The 22,162-nt window shown below is 33.8% G+C and overlaps 1 protein-coding gene across 4 annotated transcripts in view; it reads left to right on the top strand.

Annotated features, from left to right (window-relative positions):
• Positions 1-22,162, top strand: part of LOC149064786 (putative ATP-dependent DNA helicase HFM1) — a 54,500-nt gene that overhangs the window by 22,310 nt on the left and 10,028 nt on the right. For 2 of the 4 annotated variants that reach the window (XR_016195741.1, XM_089255277.1), the window contains exons 21-32: positions 1,123-1,170; positions 1,727-1,824; positions 6,132-6,263; positions 7,536-7,621; positions 8,363-8,446; positions 9,551-9,705; positions 10,383-10,486; positions 11,068-11,147; positions 14,674-14,740; positions 15,207-15,484; positions 15,698-15,908; positions 18,995-19,172. Coding sequence is in view for 3 of the 4 variants with exons in the window: in XM_089255277.1 (XP_089111403.1) it covers positions 1,123-1,170; positions 1,727-1,824; positions 6,132-6,263; positions 7,536-7,621; positions 8,363-8,446; positions 9,551-9,705; positions 10,383-10,486; positions 11,068-11,147; positions 14,674-14,740; positions 15,207-15,484; positions 15,698-15,908; positions 18,995-19,172 (1,521 nt within the window). In the remaining variant the exon portion in view is untranslated. Of the gene's footprint in view, positions 1-1,122; positions 1,171-1,726; positions 1,825-6,131; positions 6,264-7,535; positions 7,622-8,362; positions 8,447-9,550; positions 9,706-10,382; positions 10,487-11,067; positions 11,148-14,673; positions 14,741-15,206; positions 15,485-15,697; positions 15,909-18,994; positions 19,173-21,761; positions 21,856-22,162 lie in introns of those variants that run through there. The other 2 variants (XM_089255276.1, XM_089255278.1) reach the window with 2 other exon arrangements.

Here is a 22,162-nt window from a genome sequence, read left to right on the forward strand (position 1 = left end):
ATGTTGCTTGAAAATCACAAAATGACTCATTCAAAGTATTTTACTTCGAAAAGCCAAAATAATGCCCTATTTAAGTTAGTCTGAAGAATTTTGGATTTTTACTTTGTGATATTTTTTGAGTCATACAAATATTACATATAATTTTTTTTTTTGCTTCAGTGGTTTGATGCAATAATTCAGTATGCAAATAATGTATGTAAGTTACAGTATGTGATAAACTTTTTTAGAAGAGAGCTCACTTTCCTCTGAAGCCAGGGTCGTCTCATTAGAGATAAAACATCATATTCATGCAGTGTTCGCCAATATGCATCAGTTCAGTGAGGAGTGAAAAAACACTCCAAATTTTAGATAATTTTTTTTATAGTGTTATTAGTCGCTGTTAATTTGTCTCACTGTTAAAAAAAAATACCCCTTATTTCACAAAATACCCCTTAAAACTTTTCCTTATAACACTATATCCATGTATATTACATGGTGAAATATTTTGTAATACTCTATGCAATAAAAAAATAAGTTACAATTATGTTTCCGTTCAACAAAGTCACTTTGTTCCATCAAAAATTTATTTACAGAAATTTATAGAAAAAGTTTTTTCAATGTTAAAGTAAATTAAAAATTACTTACTTCAGTGATCCAGTGAAAATTCTGTTTCATAGAAAAATTGAATAATGAAGTTCAATAAATTACTATTTCTAAAAAACTACTGTATTTTATTTCACTTAACTCGTACAAGAATAATATTTACTTTTTATTTACAGGATGTCTATAATTTAAGTTCACCAGTTCTGCACTGTTTATTCAGATATTCATGAAAAGCAATGGGAAATTAATTGAGAAAAATTGAATTCTGTTCTAAAATTAACCACCTAGAGGGTGGAAGATGTCAGCGGGTCAAAGTTTTTGTCTCATTACTCTAGCCTTAGATCAGCTAGTGATAGTGATCTGGTTCTGTGAAACATATTGAACTATTATCCCTAAGAACCTTTGCTTACCTACTGATTAAAATGCATTTCAGACATTCTTGCTATGATTCTTTGTTCGCTGTGAGGTTGAGTTTCTGTTTTACAAAATGTTATTTTTTTCTTGATTTGCTATCATTACATAAGGTATCTATCTTTTCAGATATCCATTTTCTGAACGAGTCAAAACCAGACAAATGAAAATAAATTGGTAAGCTGTTGCTGAGGTGTGCATGATATAACATTATTTTACTAGTAATACCACTGTGGTGGTCGAGTGATCATAGTGATGGACTCACGTTGCAAGATCCCGGGTTTGAACCCTACTGTCGCCATAGTGGTGGTTGGCTGGAATTGGTTTTCTGTGGTTCTCCCAACTTCAAGGCGCAAATGTGAGCTGATCTTCTCTTTAAAAAGTCTCGCCACACAGAGCAACAGACCTACAAACAGTACAAATATAATTCAATCATTACACTTCACTTCTGAAATATAGATGGCAACACTGAAAAATCAAACACAACACTATATACATACTCAGATTGTAAGGTGTACACACACACACACTTCCGTCACAACTCACTAGGTAGTAAATTGCCCATTGATGTTGATAGACCTGAGTTGTGCTCGGATTGAAAGAAAGAAAAATAGTTTCTAGTGAGAGGTTTCCAAAATTTTAGTTCACTGTATTCTCGAGATAGGTACAAAACTGTTTTTTCTTTATTGAATATTTCATACATGTATTTGTCTTACATTTGTCTTATTTTCAGCCTTGCTCAAGCAGTCTTTGGATGCATACCAGTTTTTGATTCAGCTCTAAATCATGATGTCAATAGGATATGTACTATTGGCTCAAGAATTTCCCAATGTATGTATTTTCCGTATAAATTAGCTAAAGAAGATATTTGTGTTTCTTATTGATAATGTATTATTATTTGGTTTCAAAACAGTTACGAGCTAAAATTGTGATTGTGCTATACACATACATACACACTTATAATTCTAGATTATTTTTATTTTCTTATTCATATAGAAAAGCAAATATAGTAGGACTCAAATTATCTGAGTGGGGCTGGCCGCTCTCGGATAATATAGCAATTATGAAAAAAATATTTTTTACGAAATCAAAGTTTTATCTGTTGATACCATTAACACTTAGGTTTTAAGATATAGTAAATTAACTACAATTATAAACACTTTTTGTTATTCCATGTGTAATCGAATTAAAAATGTATGCTGTAGAAAAAAAATGTATTTTTCCTATGCACAAAGGTTATTTCAAATTACCATGCAATGCAATAAAAATATCAAACGAATACAGTACGATATTACATTGAAATAAAATAGTATTATACTTGAAATTTTTACAACATTTTTCATATTACTATGCACATTTTAAGAACAGTGCCTTCATATATACTTAATGTAGTATAACTTTTGCTGTGTTCCGAGTCTGCTGGGAACCAATTGTTGTGATGCAAAGCAAATTGTGTGAAGTTTTACATCATTTTTTAAAAACCATATGTGAAAAGCACCTTGGTTAATCAAGGCTTCAATGATCAATATCCTACTAGTTAGTAGTAGAATAACTATAGCTCCATAACGTTATGTTATAATTAACATTTTCCTTCAATGAATTACCAAAAAGGGAAATTGTTAAAATAAAAGAAGTTATATATGTATACATATTTCTTTCTTGGAAACTTTTGTCGAGTTTTTGCCTTTAAATGAACAATGTACAAGGCTGAAAAAGTAAATTATATTATTCAGTATGATATAAGTAAAACATCAAACAACTTGTTGCTTTACAAAACAACAAAATAAGATAAGAAATTTATTTATACGAAGATGGTACGACCTTGTTGAGTGTGGGAAGCAAGACCAATGAATTCTTTTTCTTCCCGGAAGCGCATACTTTCTCTTAATGATATCCAGTACCCCCTTCAGTGTGGATTGCACAAACTAATTATTGACAACAAAAGAAAAAATAGATACACATACACACACAAGGACGGAATTATACAGGCACTTATAAAATGAGGTGGTTCGGGGGATGACTTGCTCTACCATAACGAGTCACAATCAATTCACTGTTTGTACTGTCACTGTTAGTGGCAATGTGCACTAGTTCACTCGTGCAATGTTCACACATACGTTTTTTCCTTTGCATCTGATGGTGATAGTGTTATTCCGCCTTGCGATCACTTCATAGGGGCCATCATATGGGCACTGCAATGGCTTCTTGACAGCGTCATTGCGAAGGAAAACATGAGTGGAATGATCAAGTTCTTTATGGATGAATGATTTGGATTTATGGTGAGATGCTGGGACAGGTCAAATTTTTGAAAAGTGTTGTCGTAACTCAGTGAGCAACTGTTTCTCATTGACATCTGTGTTGGAAGCTGAGAAGAACTCACCAGGGAGTTTGATAGGCTACTTCACCAAACACCAACTCTGGCTATATCGCTATATTGCAATTTACTGCCATTAGTGAGATGGGTTGGAAGTGAAGGCGCTGTCTATCAGTGGTCGCCTCGAGTTCGTTAGGGAAAATATCTTATCTATATCCTCCCTTGGGTTCGAACCCGAGACCCTGACAACAAACTTCACGATGGTAAACGAGCATCTTACCACCATGCCACTCGGGCACTAGTTTGATAGGCTCACCATATACCAGTTCAGATGTGGAGCATTCCAGTTCTGGATTGTATGCCGCTCTTAGTCCTAGAAGAACAATTGGCAATACTGCCACCCAATCTGTTGAGGAATGGCACTTGATCGCTGCTTTAAGGATGCTATGGCACCTTTCAACGGCACCATTTGCTTCCAGATAGTATGGAGTGGTACGATTTTGTTTGATCCCCAGTAGTTTGCCGAGAGATCGGAATAGATCACTGTGAAATTGTTGTCAGCCTTGATCAGTAACGATCACTTCTGGTGCTCCAAACCATGCAACCCAAGTAGTATGAAAGCCTTAGCCACAGTCTCAGCAGTAATATCTGCTATAGGAATGGCTTCGGCCATCTTGAAAAGCAATCTATGCAAGTCAGGCAGTATCAAAAACCTTCTGATAATGGAAGCGGGCCAACTAAGTCTATTTGCACATGACTAAATCGTCGGGATAGAATAAGAACTGTTCAATATGAGGGCTGATATGATGATGAATTTTTGACCTGACAGGCTATGCACATTTCAGAGTGCAACTCCTGCTCATGAGAGAGCATCTGCTACCACATTTCTTTTTCTCTCGATATGACGAATATCAGTTGTAAACTGAGAAATTTGATTTAATTGATTAATTTGTCTAGAAGAAAGCTTGTCGGCTTTCTGATTGAAAACGAACACCAACGGCCTATGATCTGTGAAAACCGTGAAAAGTTTACCCTCCAATAAATATCGGAAGTGAATGATCGATGCAAAAATTGCCAAGAGTTTGCGGTCATAAGCAAAGTCTTGAAACGTCTGTCCACACAGACGTTTCAAGACCTCACGCACATGAGAGATGTGCTCTTCAAGATTTGAAGATACAATTAACATGTCATCTAGATAAGGGAAACAGAATGGAAGTCCTTGCAATATTTGGTCTATATAGCGCTGAAACATTTGCACTGCGTTTTGCAACCCGAAACTGAGGACGTTAAATTCAAAGAGTCCGAAAGGGGTGACAATAGCAGTTTTTGGTACATCGGAAGCAGACAATTGTATTTGATGATAAGCGCATTTCAAGTCTATGGTAGAGAAGATGCACTTGCCGTGCAGATCCATAGTTAAATCCATAATATTCTGAATGCTATATTTGTCACGAATCGTCTTCGCGTTGAGAGCTCTATAATCGCCACAGCATCTCCACGAACCGTCGGATTTTTTCACCATGTGGTGGGGACTGGACTGTTGACTGTTTGAAGGGCAACATATATCCATGATAATCATTTTATCGAACTCAGCTTTGGCAGCTCGCAGCATCTCTGGGCCTAATCGACAGGCTCTCGCGTAAACTGGTACTCCTGTAGTTTCGATGTGATGCACCGTTTCGTGAGTTGCTTACACTGGACTTGATGTTTCTTCCATGAGCTCTTTATATTCTTGTAATAGATTGTGAAAAATTTTATGTCCACATGTCACAGTTACTACAGGGGTCGCAGTTGGAGAAACAGTTGTTCCGGTTTGTTGTTGTTCCGTTCACCCCCGTTGTTGACCAAAACTTGGTTTCCCAAATCCACTGTGAGTCAGAATCTTTTGAGAAAGTCAGCACTGATTATTGGTCGAGATACATCAGCAATGGTAAAGACCCATGAAAAAGTTTTTGCTAATGCGAGACTTACTTTTATTATTTTTCTGTCAGCTGGTGCATGTCAAGTTGTTGTGGGTGGTCGAGATTTGGTGAAATATTCTGTATTTCTGCCTTCCCGCTGACGCTAATGATCTTGTCTGCCATCTCTGATAACTTTTCCAAAGTTTCTGAACTTGTGGAGAAGATTGCTTGAACTTGATATGGTAAGCGTTGTATCCATAGACTTTGAAGTATTTCATCTCTGAGATGGCCACTGGATAGATCCCGCATTTCTCAGAGTAATGCTGAAGGTCGACGATTGCCCAGCTCGACTTCATACATCAAACAATGTTAGCGTCGCTCATCTGGTACAGCAAATTCAGCTTGGAGGCGTCTTTTTAGTGCATCGTACATGTTTGCTGCCGGTGGATTCATGATGATGCCACTCACATGTGCCAAAACACTCCTATTTATGGTTGCAACGGCTGTGTGGTATTTAGTGGCATCAGAGGTAATTCCACTTGCCAGGAACTGAGAATCCAATTGTTTGAACCATAGATGTGGTTGTTTGGCGCAAAACAGTGGGGCTTTGACAACGACCCGGAACATTGCCGGTGGTTGCTCGGGTGGATTGGGCATCGTTAGTTGCAGGGTCACCAACTGTTGCTTCATAAAACAACAAAATAAGATAACAAGAAATTTATTTATACGAACATGGTACAACCTTGTTAAGCCCTGGTAGCAAGATCAATGAATTCTTTTTCTCCTCCCCAAAAGCTTGCGCTTTCTCTTAACAATCGCAGTGCCACAAACTTTTTATAAACATGTTCTTCACAGCTTAATTGACTGTTAAGCTCTGAATCATAAGATGCAATTATTCTGTTCATGTATTTTTTTTTTCATAGGTCTTTCTGATTTCTTATGCATTGAGAAGAAAGGATTTGCTGCTGTGTATAATGTTTTAATTTTAGCTAAATGCTTCAAGACACGACTCTGGGAAAACTCCAAACATGTATCTCGCCAAATCGAAAGAATTGGTAACTGTCTGTTTACATAAAGTTTCATTAGAGATTTTATTTACACTGAAGGTTTCAATTAAGATATAGTCAGATGAAAAATAACTACATAAGATGCGTGTAAAGAATAAATGAGTACACAGGGAGAGATAATGGTTTAATATTAAACCACAGCTAATATAAGGAATTCTAAATCCTTTTAAAAGGCCATGGCTCACAAATATTACTTAACTGTACATGCAACTCGTACACATTCCTCTGCAGAATTTCTAAAAGGAGCAAAGCGAGTAGAAAGTAGAGTAGCCAAACTGGTTTTGCTTCCGGAATGCAATAAAAAACAGCGGCGAGTAGCGAAAAAAGGAGCTCAACCTTAACTTTATTCTCATTACCAGAGCAAGCTGTGAGTTTACTAGTTAATGTTATTACACAGAGCGATTTTAGTAGCAGCAGGGGACACCAAACGAGTAGCTAGTAAACCCACTCAGTGTCATCAGTACATGCCAGAATGTGTATTTTGAGTGTATGTGTGGCCTAATGTATTTACAATGTCAGAGCAAGGGCTCACTACTGCTAAACCATACATGTACCTCTTCCACGTTCTCCTATGGAACCTTTAATGAATTAGTAGTCAAACATCATTAGTACATCCCCCATGTAAAGCGTCACTGCTCACCAGATCACTTTTTGGAAATTCCCTATTGTTCTCTATGAGTTCTAATGTTATTAAACTCATGCTATTGTATCATCCTACTCTGCTTAAGGATTTGCTTTTTTTTGAGAAAGCGCTCTTTACCATTCAAATCGGAAACCTTCGTACAATATACATAATAAGTTCAATGTTCACTTTTATCACGTCAAAGATCTGCCTAGCATTTCAAGCAAAAGCCACTCCCCCCCCCCACACACACACACACACCTTTCACTACATTCTTGTTGACAGATTCTTTCAACATTAGGCTATTTCTTATTTGGGAATGATTCAGCTGGATTTTTTTTCATGTGAGTTGCGGTTCTTGGTCAGTTTTTACTGAAAAGCTGTCCATGGCAGAAATTCACAGTTTTTTTAGAGAGGAAAAAAACCAGTTTAGTTTAAGCTGCTCAATATTTTGTCAGCTTTTTGACTTTTTAAAGTAATCAGTTTGCCATCAATATATTTTTTCAATTGCTGGTGCAAATTAAACTCACAATTTTCATGTTCATTTCTTATGTTCTGCACATTTTTTTTTTTTTAATTTTGAAAACGTTTTAGCAATAAAAGGAAACTAATTTCTCTAGTTAATTTTATTTTCCTAGGACTGACATTATCAAATATTTTAGTCAATGCTGGTTTGACAACATTCCAATCAATTAAAGAATGTAATCCCAGAGAAATGGAAATGGTGAGAAATTTAAAGAGAGAATTTTGACATGTATAAGACAGTATTACTGCCTTATTCTTTTACATAGTTTAGAATTATTTATATATTTTGCTTCTTTTGATTTTTTTATAATTTAATTTATGTTTTTGCTAACATTTTTCTTGTATTTTTTTATGAAATCTATCAAGTTATTCATGTTTACAAATTTCTCACAGTGAAATCTACCAAAGACAAGCACTGTATGAGACAGTAGCCTGTTTGGCACCAGATCAAAAGATAGTCCCATTGAGGATTAGTTATTTGATGTGCACCTTTAAAACAGAACATCTAAAATGGAATATTATTTCTGATCTCTTGACATTTCGTTTCATAAAGGCGCTCTGCTGTTTGTATTTTAGTATTTTTTTGCAGAAATCGCAGTACCATAAAGGGATGACACAATTAGATTGTAATTAATGCTATGTAACATGAATATTACAGTTGAATCCCATTATAACAAACTCCAAGAGACACAAGAAAACACTTTGTTATAACGAAATTTTGTTACAAAGGAATGCTATATTTTACATTATTTCTATGTAAACTTTTTTGAGGATTAGAAAAGTTTTCATTTAAATGAGATTTTTGCTATAACTGTATTCATTAAAACTGGAATCGCTGTATACACTATTAAATTTCGAGACAATGTAACATAAACCCAATAAAATGCATAATAGTTCTTATGGTATTTTATGAAGAAATTTAGTTTCAATTATCATTCAGATTCTGAATAGAAATCCGCCATTTGGATCAAACGTTGTAGATTCTGCCATCCACTTGCCTATGTACAGCGTATCTATTCAACAGGTACACAATTATTTTATCCTGTTAAACATAAGATCTTTTTTTTCCTAGAAGCCAAATTCTTTAGCTTTGTGGAAAAAATATGTTAGTTTTTCTAATGTGGGTTTTTATTAACTTATATTCATTCATTACAAAAATATTTAGCTGAGAATGTATCTTGTTCACATGTTATTTTTATTGGCTGAAAGAAACAAGTATTTGGTTGACGAATGATTAAATATTGTGTCAAAAATTTATTTTAATGATTCTCTCTATTAAAATAATTGTTAATAAAAATGTTTTGATGGTTCAATTTATCTGACGTTGAATGGTTTTATGGTGCAGTGTGAAAAAAGATGGTATAAAAACCTGCTTTTATTATAAATGAAATGAATTATAATCATGAAAGCAATGGATTACTTTAATGTTCATTTGCAAATGAAACATTTTTTAACATGTCTTGAAATCAGTTCCTTATCTCAAACTTCATAGCCAAGTATACTGTAGCTAAGTTCAAGCAATTTGTTTGATACAATTTCCAGAAATATGGAAAGAGTGTTTCTAATAAGCGAAGGAAAAATAAAGATTGAATTGTTAAATTGAACATTAACCCTTTAAATGGCATTGAGGAGATATCTTGCTTCCTTAAATGCATCTTATTTTGATATTGACAGCCCAGATATTTTACAAAGTTAATTTCTCAATGAAACACTCTTCCTTATACCCCTTACTTCGCACTTGCTGAAAATCAGAAGAAAGCCTACTTAATTAAAAAAGATGTGGCTTTTTTTAATATGGGTTTGGGAATTTCTGCTATGCCGCTTAAAGGGTTAAATTTGTATAAGTATGTTTATATAAGTATTAGAATTTTTTCCTAAACAAGGTTTAGTCAACTACAGTGTAACTCTGCTTCTGCAAACTCTGCTCATAATTGATATCCAGATATAACAAACAAAATTTTTGGACCCATCCTACAGAATGTTATCTTAGATTGGCTATTGCAAGTACATTTGTGGATTCTTGAAGTTCATCACAACAGTGTTTGATTGAGTCTTGAGTATTTTTAACATCACTGAAAGTTAATGAAAAATTCAGTTTGAAAATAAAAATTTTGTTTTCTTTATAAAGATTGACCCATGCAGCAGGGATGTGGCAAATATTATTTTGTCCGTTTGCATCAGAAATTATGAATGTCTCAAACGAAAATGTACTTCACCAGATCATCACTCTACAGTCATTATTGGAGATACAGATAACAAAGTTATTTTATGTCAACAAGTATTGTAAGTGCTATTTTAACTGAAGGAAAGCGGAATTAAATTTTATCCAATTCTTTTCAGTTTTAACTTTTTTTCTCACAATTTTCACTCTATATGATACAAGGGGTCTAAAGCACAAGGGTATAAGTGCAGTGTTAAGTACAGGTGTTTTATACCCTTTGTGCTTTAAAACTCTGATGTGCTACATATTAGTCTTAAAAGCGATAATTTTTAATTGGTATTTACAGTATATTGTTGTGTGACAAAAGTGTATGAATACAGTCAACGCTCTTGATAAGAACCTGACGTTATAGTGACCATTCCATTAGTACGACCAGTAGGGTTAGTCTCAAATTTTTTCATAAGAGGACTATCATATATGTTTTCTTTTTGATATCATGATCCTCCGAATATAATCTCTGTCTGTTTTCGATGGGATGAAGGGGGGTCACTATATCAAGCCTTGACTGTATTAATCACATTTGAAAATGAATTTAATTCTATTCAATAACTTAATTCTATTAAAAAATATTAAATTCTTGTGCTATTAAAATTTTATAAGAATACGAAGAACACAGATTTTACATAGACTTATATTAGTTTGAAGAAATACATGCTTGAATAATTTTGTATTCAATTCAAAAAATTTAATTGATGCTCATTCATATGGTAAAATGTTCCAAAATATCTGTATTTCAAAGCGATAAGCAGATATTGAAGAATGAGAAATGGACTAAGAGAATGGACATAGTTCGTGCAACAAAAGGAGATACTATTGATGTTCATGTGATAAGCAGTTCATATGGTATGTTTTTACACATTCACGTTTCAATATAAATAATCCCATAATATGTATATATAGCAATTTCAAAGAAAAAAATAGAAATGGAACTGTAATTATTATTGTTGCTGATGTTGTTGTTATCATTGCTGCTTCAATGATTTCATAATCGGCTCTTATCTCGTATAAAAAATTGTTTTGTTAATGTTTCTATAACTGATTATCATCATAGTAGTTTTTTTTTTAATCACACTTTTTTGAAATCACAGATAGTAATGTGGTGCATATAACAATTTTCAAAGTGTAGAACTTATTAAATAACATAATATATCCTGCAGTTTATGAATTATACAATTGTGTTTTAGATGCTGTATTCAAATGTGGGATTGATTGTTATGAAGCTATATTGTGTTTTAGTTTTTTAACTCTTTCATATCCAACTTTAAATTAATGTAAGGGGATCACAGTTTATAAAAAAAAGTTAGCATTCTATTTTTTGGTTTTAAGCAATTTCTCTTCCATTTGATCAATATTAATTTATGATTTCAGTTATTTTTCTACTTTGAGCCCAATGAAAAAAACTTTTATTTTTGTATTCTTTACAGTTGGACTGGATGTATCTGATTCATATAAACTTAAATACATTGGAGCAAGAAAACCTGTTGCAGTAATACAAGCTACAGAGGTATGACTAATTTAAGCTTGAAGTGCTCTTTTGAATTTTGGTCATGAAAAAAAAAATATATATACAGTATTCTCTTCTACCCTTATATTCACTATGATAAACAAATTAACAATTGTGAGACGTTTAAAATTTTTTTTTAAATAAATGAAGCTTTTTTTGTAAGGCAACTCAATTTTTATATCATCTCATAAACATTTTTATTTTCTTTAATTTTTTCTCTACTTTCGCATGAAGACTTTTGAGTAAATTGGTCTTATGATGTATCTATAGAAAGGTTAAAACATAAGAATTTTAAAAGTTTTTGATAATTTTGAAGGTAAAAATGTGTTAATAACTGAAACACAATCTAGTTTTAGGTGTAAAATTGCAAGACCAAGACCACAACAAGCAAAATGCCCAATGAGGTAGCTAAAAAAAAAGATTCCCATAACAAATGTGTATGCCATATATTTCTAAAATACAGCGACCCAATTAAAAATTCAATTATGAAACTAAAAACTATGTATACGTGATAAAATATATTACAATGCCCATAAAAATATTTATGGTTGTCTTATCTAAGAAGGGATAGCTTCTCGATTTACATTTACCCCAATATGTTTATCGTATTTCTTTTCAACAAGTATTTCTTTTCTTACCCACCAGGGTAATTCCATTTATTAAAAATTCCTATTAGAGAAAAATTCTCTACGTCACCACAACCTAGAATTGTCCCTTTTCAATCAATACTGGTGTTTCCTTGTCAAAGCAGTCGATTTAAGGCATATTAATAATTCATGGTCCATCGTATCCATCATTCCAAAACCTTACGTGGCATACTCCAGTCCAGGGTGAATTAAACCTTGGAAAAGGGGAAGAATAACTTTATGAGAACGCAGAGACTTTTTTGAAAATGAAAACGAGCATTCTATTTGCTTTTTTTCACTATCGCTGAACAATGTTCAGAAAACCTTAGCCACTCATCCAAAAATCGGTTACTCTAGTTCATCCGGGATAGATTTAACTCATGAGAGAAACGTGGATTGCTCAAACCAAAATGAGCGACCATGCACTTGCCAACGTTAAACATCGTGCTCCATTCATTTGCCCATGCTGCAATCCTGTTTAAGTTGATCTAGAACAACTCTCTACCCGAGTAGCACACTATATCGTTAGTGCATTGAACCTTTTACCAGTATCGTCCAATATACCACTACTAAACCAGACATGCACTTCGTCCATATTCCTCAGCGGAACTTCTAACGAATTGGTACATGTTGGAATGTGTGTGTACGTGCAGTGAACCTTCTGTGAAGTTTGTTTCTGTGTAATGCTTGTTATATGTGTAGTGCTGCCATCTACAATCAATTTTTTTAACTATGAGTTTTTCTCAACTCGTTTACTTTTTTCTCCTCACTATTCTATGAGACTTAGACTTGTATTTTGGGTTTCTACCTCTGACGAGATATTTAATTTTCTTCCTCATCCTTTACAAGTCCCATAATCCCTGTCTGGGCCGACTTCTGGTGTTTTATACTTTATAGAGTTAACAAGCTTCCAATCTACTTGGTAGGATACCTTCAGCAGCATTCCTGAAAATCTGTCCCAACAGTTCATTAGCAAATTCCCTGATGACTCTAGGATAGATATCATCTGATCCTGGTGCTTTACTTTCACATAAATTTTTTAGAAAAATTAGGAAACTCCTCATCTTCCACTTGAATATCATTGAGAATTTTATTACCCCAATTCATTAATACCTGTACATTGAATATCGTTTTTTGTATTAAAAACTGACGTGAAAAAATCATTGAATGCACTAAACATGCTTGCAATTACTTTCTACTCTAAACCCTTCTCAAGAGAGGGACCACTGCCCCTTACATCCACTATTGACATACCTGAAAAATGATTTGGGTCAGTGCCAACATTATCTGCCAACCTGGATTCAACATTTTTTTTGCTGTTCCTTATCCCTTTCTTCGACACCCTTCTTTTATAATTAAAAACTGACAGGTCACTGTGTCCACTTTTATACTCTCTGAATGCTCTTTTCTTTTCAAGATGAAGATTATGTATGCTCTCTCTGTGAACTAGAAGGGGGCACAATGTACAAACATGTTTTTTATGAACAAAGGATATGACCTCATGCAAAACAGAGGACAGCTTTGTACTAAATTCTTCCCATTAGCTTACTACTCTGACTGACGCTAACTGGTCTTTGAAAATTTCCGCTATCCTTTCTCTCAAAAGATCGAATTTGGTTCTCTGAAAACAAGGAACCATTCTTTTGTTATTAATCTCGCCCGAAGAAATGTTACCAAGAAAACTAACAACACAATGATCACTAGAAGAAAATTTGTCCCTCACCGAAACATGTTCAACAAGATCCTCGGAACTAATGAGAACTAAATCCAAAATAGAAGTACCCCTAATAGCTTCTGACAACTGCTGGTACAAAAAATTATTGAGCACCAATTTAAGAAAGTCTCTTTCATATTGATCTCTAGCTGAAAGTTTCTCCCAATCAATACCTGGATTGCTGAAATCGCCTAATATAAGAACCCTCTTATGCTTACACATGTAGGAAATTTTATCATTAAGTTTGGTGATATGGTTTGGATCCCTATTTGGTGGATTATAACAAACCCCTGATAAGCTTATGGCACATTTTATTTTCAAACTCAACCCATGTAGTTTCACACTGTACTCTATAGCCTTCAAACATGATTTCATATATATATCATGACTTCCTACCAGATATATTTGTTAAAAAAGTGTTGTATCCTGAGATATGTGTAAAAATAATTCATCCTATGATAGTTTTTGCCGGGGATTCTGTATAAGGGTTATGAGATTTAGGCCCTCCACAGCTATCATAGTTTCTGAGAAATCTTTCTTATTACCCAAGCTTCAGGCATTTATTAGAACACATTTTAATTTGCCCCATGATTTAGTGTTAATCGAGAAGCCATCCAAGTCAGAAGTGGGTAATTACTCGTCAATACTGTTATTATCATCATTAACTTACCCCCATTCCCATCTACGTAGTCCGGGAGTAAAAAGCTTAACCTATGCCTATCGTAAACCTTCCAGACCCTCGCCTATTTAGGTGAATCCCATCCCAACGAAGCCACCTATCGGTTGTAAACGCCAATTAAAATAAGCCGAAGAAACAAAAGCCCCAAAAATGAAATTCTATATTTGTTTAAAAAAAACCCCAAAAATCACAAATACAGAAAAAAAAAAGTATAGAAAAATAAGACCTTTTCACTTCTCAGACAAAACTGTGGTGATACCAGATCCTTTATCTCCCTGGATGCACAGCTGATAACCCCGTAATAAGAAATTTTACTCGGAATGCAAAAAAAGTGTTTCTGATCTGCACTAAAGCACAGATAAGAACATCTAGTTTAATAATTTTTTTTCCAGAACCGATAAAAAAATTTAAAAAGTAATGGTTATGGATATTGATTTTTCTTTTTTTTTAATGATGATTGTATCCCCTAGCTATGATATGAACTTTTTTTTCAATTTAAATATTTAGAAAACTGTCAAGATGGGTCATGGCGACGAGAAAGCTGCTGCCCAGAACAAGAGTTTTTCTAGCATTGGTAACCTCTGTTTGATATATTAATTGCTGATGCCCTCTGCAGTTCATTATCTTTATGATGTTCATTACATAAGAAGTTCATACTGTATTTCAAAAATTTGTTGCTCCAATTTTTTCAGCTATACATGTTGCTACAAGACAAAGTATGACCATACAAATGTTTTTGCATAACATGCTTTTCTAACTTTTTTTTTTTATAGAAGGTGTAGAAATCCTTTTCGTTTATCATCTTGCCACCTTTTATCCTCAGAGTGCTGACAACAGTTTCTCCAATCACTATTCTTAATATTCATGTGTGATCAGATGTACAATATAATGAGCAAAGTTAGCTTTTAGTTACATTTTGACATAGATTTAAAAATACCCATATTTACTATCAGTTATATTAATTTATTATTTTCTTTTGTAAGTCATTCTATTTCCTTATATCTATGTGATTTGTTTGTAGAATTATTTTTTAATTACAGTGGCATCTGCGAAAAAAAAATCTTCTGCTCCTATGGGATGCAAAAATTCTTTTCAAAGTAAAAGAGGAAAACAAGGCAGTCACTGCAATCAGGGTGAAGAAAGTTCAGCTGCAGTCACAGACTATGCTGAAGAAATCAGTACACATCATCCTCAACTTCGCTTCAATGAGCCAAACCATTTTATGGGTCAAAGAAAATCTGTGGTTCCAGGAAAATCTGTGGTTAAAAGTCATATGGATCTATTGAATGAAATGAACTCAACTGATGCACCAGTTAGAGTTAGTGTTCACTTTCCTTATTAGATTTTGATTTAACCTTTTTCTATATAAATTGCATTACAAGTCAGAAAATTTATATTTCGAGATAATCGAATATGAATCAATTTAACATTCTGATGGTGGTGCCTCTAGAATAACACCAATGGTGGTTGTAACCTTTGTATTTGATTTAATTTATATTTGTTATTTTATCAGTTATTTTGTGGCTTTCAGATCAGGAGTCCGGGTAAATTCAACTTTTCTTTGGGATTAAACCAACTTGTTGAAAAATTCAGTTATCAACCTGCAAAGTATAAATCTGCACCATGTAAGAATGACTCTGAAGAGTTTCATGCAGTAAACTCCGAGCAAATTGATGGAGATTTGGCTGAGATATTTAGAGATGAATGGGGACAAGATTTAGATGAGAACAATAAAAATAAAAGTAATTTGTTTCACTAATTACTAACAATTTATGCATTTTCTAACTTTGTGGTCTTTGTGAAATATTTATATTACATACATAGTAAAACAATGGTTTGCAGATGTTGTTCTGTGAGAGCTTCTGTATTGTTCTGCATTCTCAAAAGCTGAAGAGTTTTTCATTACTGTTGTTATAAAAATACAATAACCTCTCATTATATTGTGCCTGTCATGAGACAAAGAAAAAGCTTGGCATAACCAATGACTTTATTCTGGGTCCTAATGTCAAATTTTAAGCAATACTTTTAATAAAAGACACAAAAAAAGCTGAAAGTGTGTTATAATGAGTGACTACTGCATTTATATTTGAGAGGCATGTTTTTTTTTTTTTTGGTTCTGTGGGACAATCTTGTAATCTTGAAGGCCAAAGGATTCCATGTGAATCTAAACATATGAAAATATGAAGGGTTCTCTGCAAACCTAAAAATTTGACATTATTAAGGATTCCACACAAATTTAAATATTTGAAACCTCTATAGTAGAGACTCAAACATTCCAGGTTCCAGACGATTCAAGGCACTGAAATATTTCTAATTCTCATCTTAACACCCACAGTTTCTTTCCAAAAACATTATTTTTTCCATGAATGCAAATTATTTCAGTAAATTGAATTAGCAGCAAAACTGATGAGATTTAGTTCCAAGAAAGCAACTTTGTAAAGTCCAACCAACTCCCATCACAACTGGTCTGTTTCCCCCTTTCCCTTCCTGCATGTTATGTGGCCTAGCCATGGGCAGTTCATAGGGCTCCATATCTCTTTGGGGCAATCATCAGATCAACTTCACCTACTATTAAGGTTGATCTAGAATGCATGCCCCCCCCCACATACTGAAGCAAGGCCCCTAGGCCAGACTTTCTGCAGGTCCCTATCAGTGCTTGACTAGTCTCTGAAAATTTTATTACAGCAGAAACCCTTCTTCAACGGAAAAAATCATTGTCCTGTAATTTCAATGTCAAAATATACGTTAAATAACCTGGATTAAATGGAACCTGTCTAACGTGGAAACAAAAGGAAAAATTGTAACCTTTAATGGAAAATTTCACACAAACATTGTGAGTGTTTGGCAACCAATAGACCAAAGAATCATAAAAATGTTAAAGTGCTCCATTGAAATATTTTACGCAATCTATGCTTGCAAATGTGAGCTCTACATCATCCACCCCTAGATTGACGAAAACCATTTCTGTACTTGATGCCAAAGTTTTGCTAAGCCATTTATAGTAAAGCAGTTGCTTTCTGAAATTGTAGAAAAAATTTTCAGAAAATCAGGCTTTTCCACAAAAGAAATCAATGTGAGGGTTGAATTGACAAATGATATGCAAGACTTTTTATTTATTTTTGGACTATCGATGCTGATCCTCATGAGATTAATAGTCACTTACTGAAAATGTAAAATCAGTCAATTATAATTTTCCATACTATTGGTGTCTCTGAAAAGAAGTTAATAAGTTACAGTTCATAAATAGCCGATTTACATTCCAGAACCAGACTTTGGCAGGTGCGAGAGACTCAGTAGCATCTGCTGCACAAGGCTACAAAATATAAAGGGTCGTAAAAATAAAATAGATTAAAATACATTGGCGACATAATCCATTTCAACTGCCTAACAAAATCCTAGCCGGAAATTAAATAATAATAACTAGTAGCTTTCCTAAATAATAATTAATTAGGAGCTACCATCAACAAACCTTTTTATAACCGGAAAGTCCTTACTCAAACCTTTTTATTCTTAACCGGTTATGGAAACATATTTTAACCATTTCACATATATCATTTATTTACTAGGAAATCCCATAGTAAACTTTCTGAACATGCTGTATTATATGTCATAAAAACTCATATTTGCCATACTAACTGCACCCATGCAGTTATTGTGGCGAGTTGCAAAATGACTGCCCGGAGTTGCAAATGACAGCCTTGTGGTAATTTCAGTAAAAATTTGTCTTTTAAGGTTTTTTTTCTCAGATGCCACAAGGGTGGGATGTTGGACTTGCATCGCTGCTGTTAATCATAATCATAAAAATCCAAAAGTGTTTTATTTTTCAGCCTTAACTCACCATTTAGTTTGGGTTTTGCTTGGTACGTATTCGAAATGTTGTCTTAACTGTCAAGATATTTGGCTTCACTTTCATGCTAATCTTTTAAAATATCTAGGAGTACTCAAAAATAACTGAAATGGTTTTCTGGTGGGGCTGGTCCATTGTAGTACATGCTTCTGGAGCTAGATGTCTGTTGTAGGAAACATTCGGCATTAAAATATATCAAATGAATTTCTTAATTTTTACTTTTTAATATTTCTTGATTTTTACTTCAACTAAACATGAACCTTGAATAAAAATTTAAATGCTATATATTTCAACCAAAGAAAGATAAATATTTCAAGTAATAGTTGCTGTCTTGCTTTGTCTTTCTTTTGAAATGTTTAAGTTATTCAAAGTAATTCAGTCTTTTTGAAGAGCTACACATGTCTTTATTGGTACACAAGGCTCAAGTTATGAAGAAAGACTTCATTTCTTGAATATGTTTACATTGGATGAACGCAGGTGTCGGGGAGATATGATTGAAGTTTTCAAAATTTTCAACGGAATGGATAAGATGGACCATGAATTATTAGTACACCGTCAATTGACTGCTTTTACAAGGGGACACCAGTATCCATTGGTAAGGGTCAATTCTAGGTTATGGTGTGGCAGAGAATTTTTCTCTAATAGGGTTGTTAATAAATGCAATAGCTTACCCCCGGAGGTAGTAAATTCTAATACAATTAACATGTTTAAAAAGAAATATGATAAACATGTTGGGGTAGATCGAGAAGTTATCCATACTTGGAATAAGACAACCATAAGTATTATTTATGAGCATTGTATAATATTTTATCATGTATATATATATATATATTGTTTGTAATTGCATTTTTAATTGGGTTGCTGTATTTTTTTGAAATATAGACATCCATATTTGTTATGGGCATCTTTTCTCAACCATCTTGTTGGGCATTTTGCCTGTTGTGGCATTGTTTTTGTATTTGTAAGTAATTATTGATTCAGTTCCAGAAGAATGCATATCTCCACCTATGAGTCCCATGCCTGAGGAGGATTTCTACTCATACATGCATTATAGTACAAACAATGTTACAAATGATGATGGATCTGACATTCTAGAGGTATCTGAATCAAAAACAAAATCTCATCAAAATGAAAGCTCTTTCTTTTCCTCTGATAAGATGTGAGTTTTTAATCGTTAATTTGTAATATTGATGTTCTATAAATACTTATAACAGTAAATGTTAATCTATGTACCTAAATAGTTTTTCCTGATAATACCTATATCGTATTTTTGTAAACTGTTTAGAAAAATTGAAAGGGGGGGAATGGTGACCATCAAAATGAACAATATTTACAGTGGGACGTATGATCCAATCTATTCAGAGTGTAATCAAAGTATTGGTGTACGAGATACTTGTAGATTCTGCTGAAGATCCCGTCGCAAGAATTCCCTTGTTGCAGAGAACAAGATCGATATGACACCAGGAGCATAAGCAGATGATGCAGGCTCTTTGAATGCAGAGATCTAGTAAATAGGGGGGGGGGGGCAGATTTTCCATCTCTCACCTAAGCTAATAATACAAATTTTTGGGAAAAGTGGGCAGTCACTCTCCCCATATCCACATATAACTAAGAGTCTACGAGAGGGTGTGCTAGTCATTCATTCGTCGCCATAGTCATGGTCAGCTGAACTTTGTTTTCTGTGGTTTCCAACTTCGAGGTGTGAATGGGAGCCAATCTCATCTTTAAAACGTCTCGCCGCAGAGATTAACAAGCCTGCAATGGTACAATTATTCAATCATTACACTTCACTCATAGTTAGAAAAATTGATGGCAGATGGCAGCACTACACATAACAAGCATTTCACAGTAACAAACTTCACATTAGGATCACAACATGTACACACACACATTCCAACATGCACCAATTTGTTAGAAATTCCACGGAGGAATGTGGACAAGGTACATGCAAAATGAAGTAGTTGTCATTCATTTGCCGATGTGTACCGTGCAAAATATACTTGGACACCACTTTCAGCATTTTTTTTTTTGAGTCTTTCGCTGATCTGCCCAGGATTGTGCAACTTGTGATTAAGTCTTTTCTTTTTCCACTGTTGAAACCGAAATATAGACAATTTACTTTACTCTTTTCTAATACTCTGAGTGGATTGCAACCATAGGTTTTATTGTAAATATTATGTTTGTCTTGATGGGTAATATCACTGAGTACTATGACCCTCTAATTTTTTCTAAACTGTTTATGAACATCCCGCCTATGTTTTATCACATAATTCTGGTATATTATGAATATTAGAATTTATGGATTAATATCTTGTTCTGAATAACATTCTGTACACCATGGTAGTATATTACCATTCCTACATGAGTATTTGTTTGAAAACTTTCAATATGGTGGAAAATATTAACGAAAGTTTTGTGTACTTTGTAAAAGAGAAAGTATGATTATAAATGGGGAGGAGACTCATCTTCCGTGGTTAATCTGTTGTATAGGAGCTTACAGTATATTTATTGACAACTTCTGGTATATACAGTAGAACCTCAATAACGCGACATTTATAATTCTCATGGCTGACGTAATACTAAATTCAATGGAGATAGATCTTTTATTTTGATACAAGATAGCTAAACCCCAAAACCCAGCGTATGTCTACTATGTTCGAATTGTGTTATCACAACTTTTTTTTTTAATTTCTCATGCAGGGGACAAGATCAATACGACACCACACCAGGAGCATAAGCAGATAATACAAGCATACAATACATAAGCTTGACTAGATTAAAATTGTGTTAGCACAACTAATTTTTTGAAATTTTCCGTGAATTGACCAGTTAATAAATTTTCATGACATTTCTCTCATGTATTTCAACAATTATTTTTTTCTTTGTTTTTGGTCGAAAATAATTTCTCATATCTTGGGGGGGGGGGGTCATTTTCCATTTTTTAGAAACTGGGAACTCCACCTGTGGACTACGAAAATCACAGATAAGTGCATAGGAGATCTGAAATTTTTGAGCGAGAGATGGTTGAATAAGCTAAAAAAATAGGTTTTTTAGATCAAATTAAAAATTTCAATTTAAGAAAATGAAAGTTTTTCCAACTTTTGGAAATTACACTGCTCATTTGCCAGTAACAGATATTTTGATAAACTTATACTTTTTCACCATAATTTGAGATTATTCAGAAACTTTTCATACAAAATTGTAGTTTTTTGTTAATTTATAAATGATGGAATTGTTCAACTATAAATACATGTATGTGATATAAATAATGTTAAAAAATTGGGAAGGTGAGATCAAATTAAACTTTGCAAACTTGACATCCTTTCTTAAGGTTGGCATGTTAATCAATACTTTTGGAGTATCGAGGTTCCACTGTATTCCCATGTAATAAATGCGTGACCATGTTCCAAGTCCTCACAAAATTTTAAAAACCAATTTTAAAAAGAAACAGAGGTTACATTTTTTTTTTAAATTTTATGAAAAATTATCTACATATTGTATGTTTGGCAACACAGAATAGAAGAAATTTTAACAAATTAATGGCAGTTGAAAAAAATTTGAATGTTTGAGAGTGATGCACATTAGATTTTGTGATCTTGATATTACCACTAGTTAGAAAATGTTGGCTGCCGTGGTTCTAGATACTTTTAGAATAATCAACTAAGCACACTCATAAATTCTTGTATATTAGTAGATATTATACCAATTTAATTTTTTTTCCTACAGTATTTTGTGTTTTGTTTGACAGGAATGATACTTTTGGGCTTTTCAAAGATTTGATAATGAACAAAATAGAACCTATATCTCATGAAAGAAAAAGTTTCCCTAAAAACTCTCCTGAGGTATGGATCTAAATATGATTTATAAAATATGTACTGATTCCCATGGGCAGATATGGGGGGGGGGGGCAGGGATGCCCCCCATCAGAGGTGAAGCTGATTGATCTATTGTATATGCGTAATACATGAATTTACATCATTATGTCCCTCCCCCCAGCAATGATCATCCTGCCCCCCCCCCGACTTTCAAGTTTATCTCTGCCTATGCATATTCCCCTGTATTAGCTGGCATGCCATTAAAGTCGAGGGACACCAGATTTTTCAATGATGAGTTCTCTGGTCCGTTCTGGGCAAGGGAGGATTAGTAAGG

Source organism: Pholcus phalangioides, unplaced genomic scaffold (assembly GCF_987345545.1).
Source record: "Pholcus phalangioides strain wild (caught in Gottingen) unplaced genomic scaffold, Ppha-v1.0 ptg000042l_1, whole genome shotgun sequence".
Classification (NCBI taxonomy): Eukaryota; Metazoa; Arthropoda; class Arachnida; order Araneae; family Pholcidae; genus Pholcus; species Pholcus phalangioides.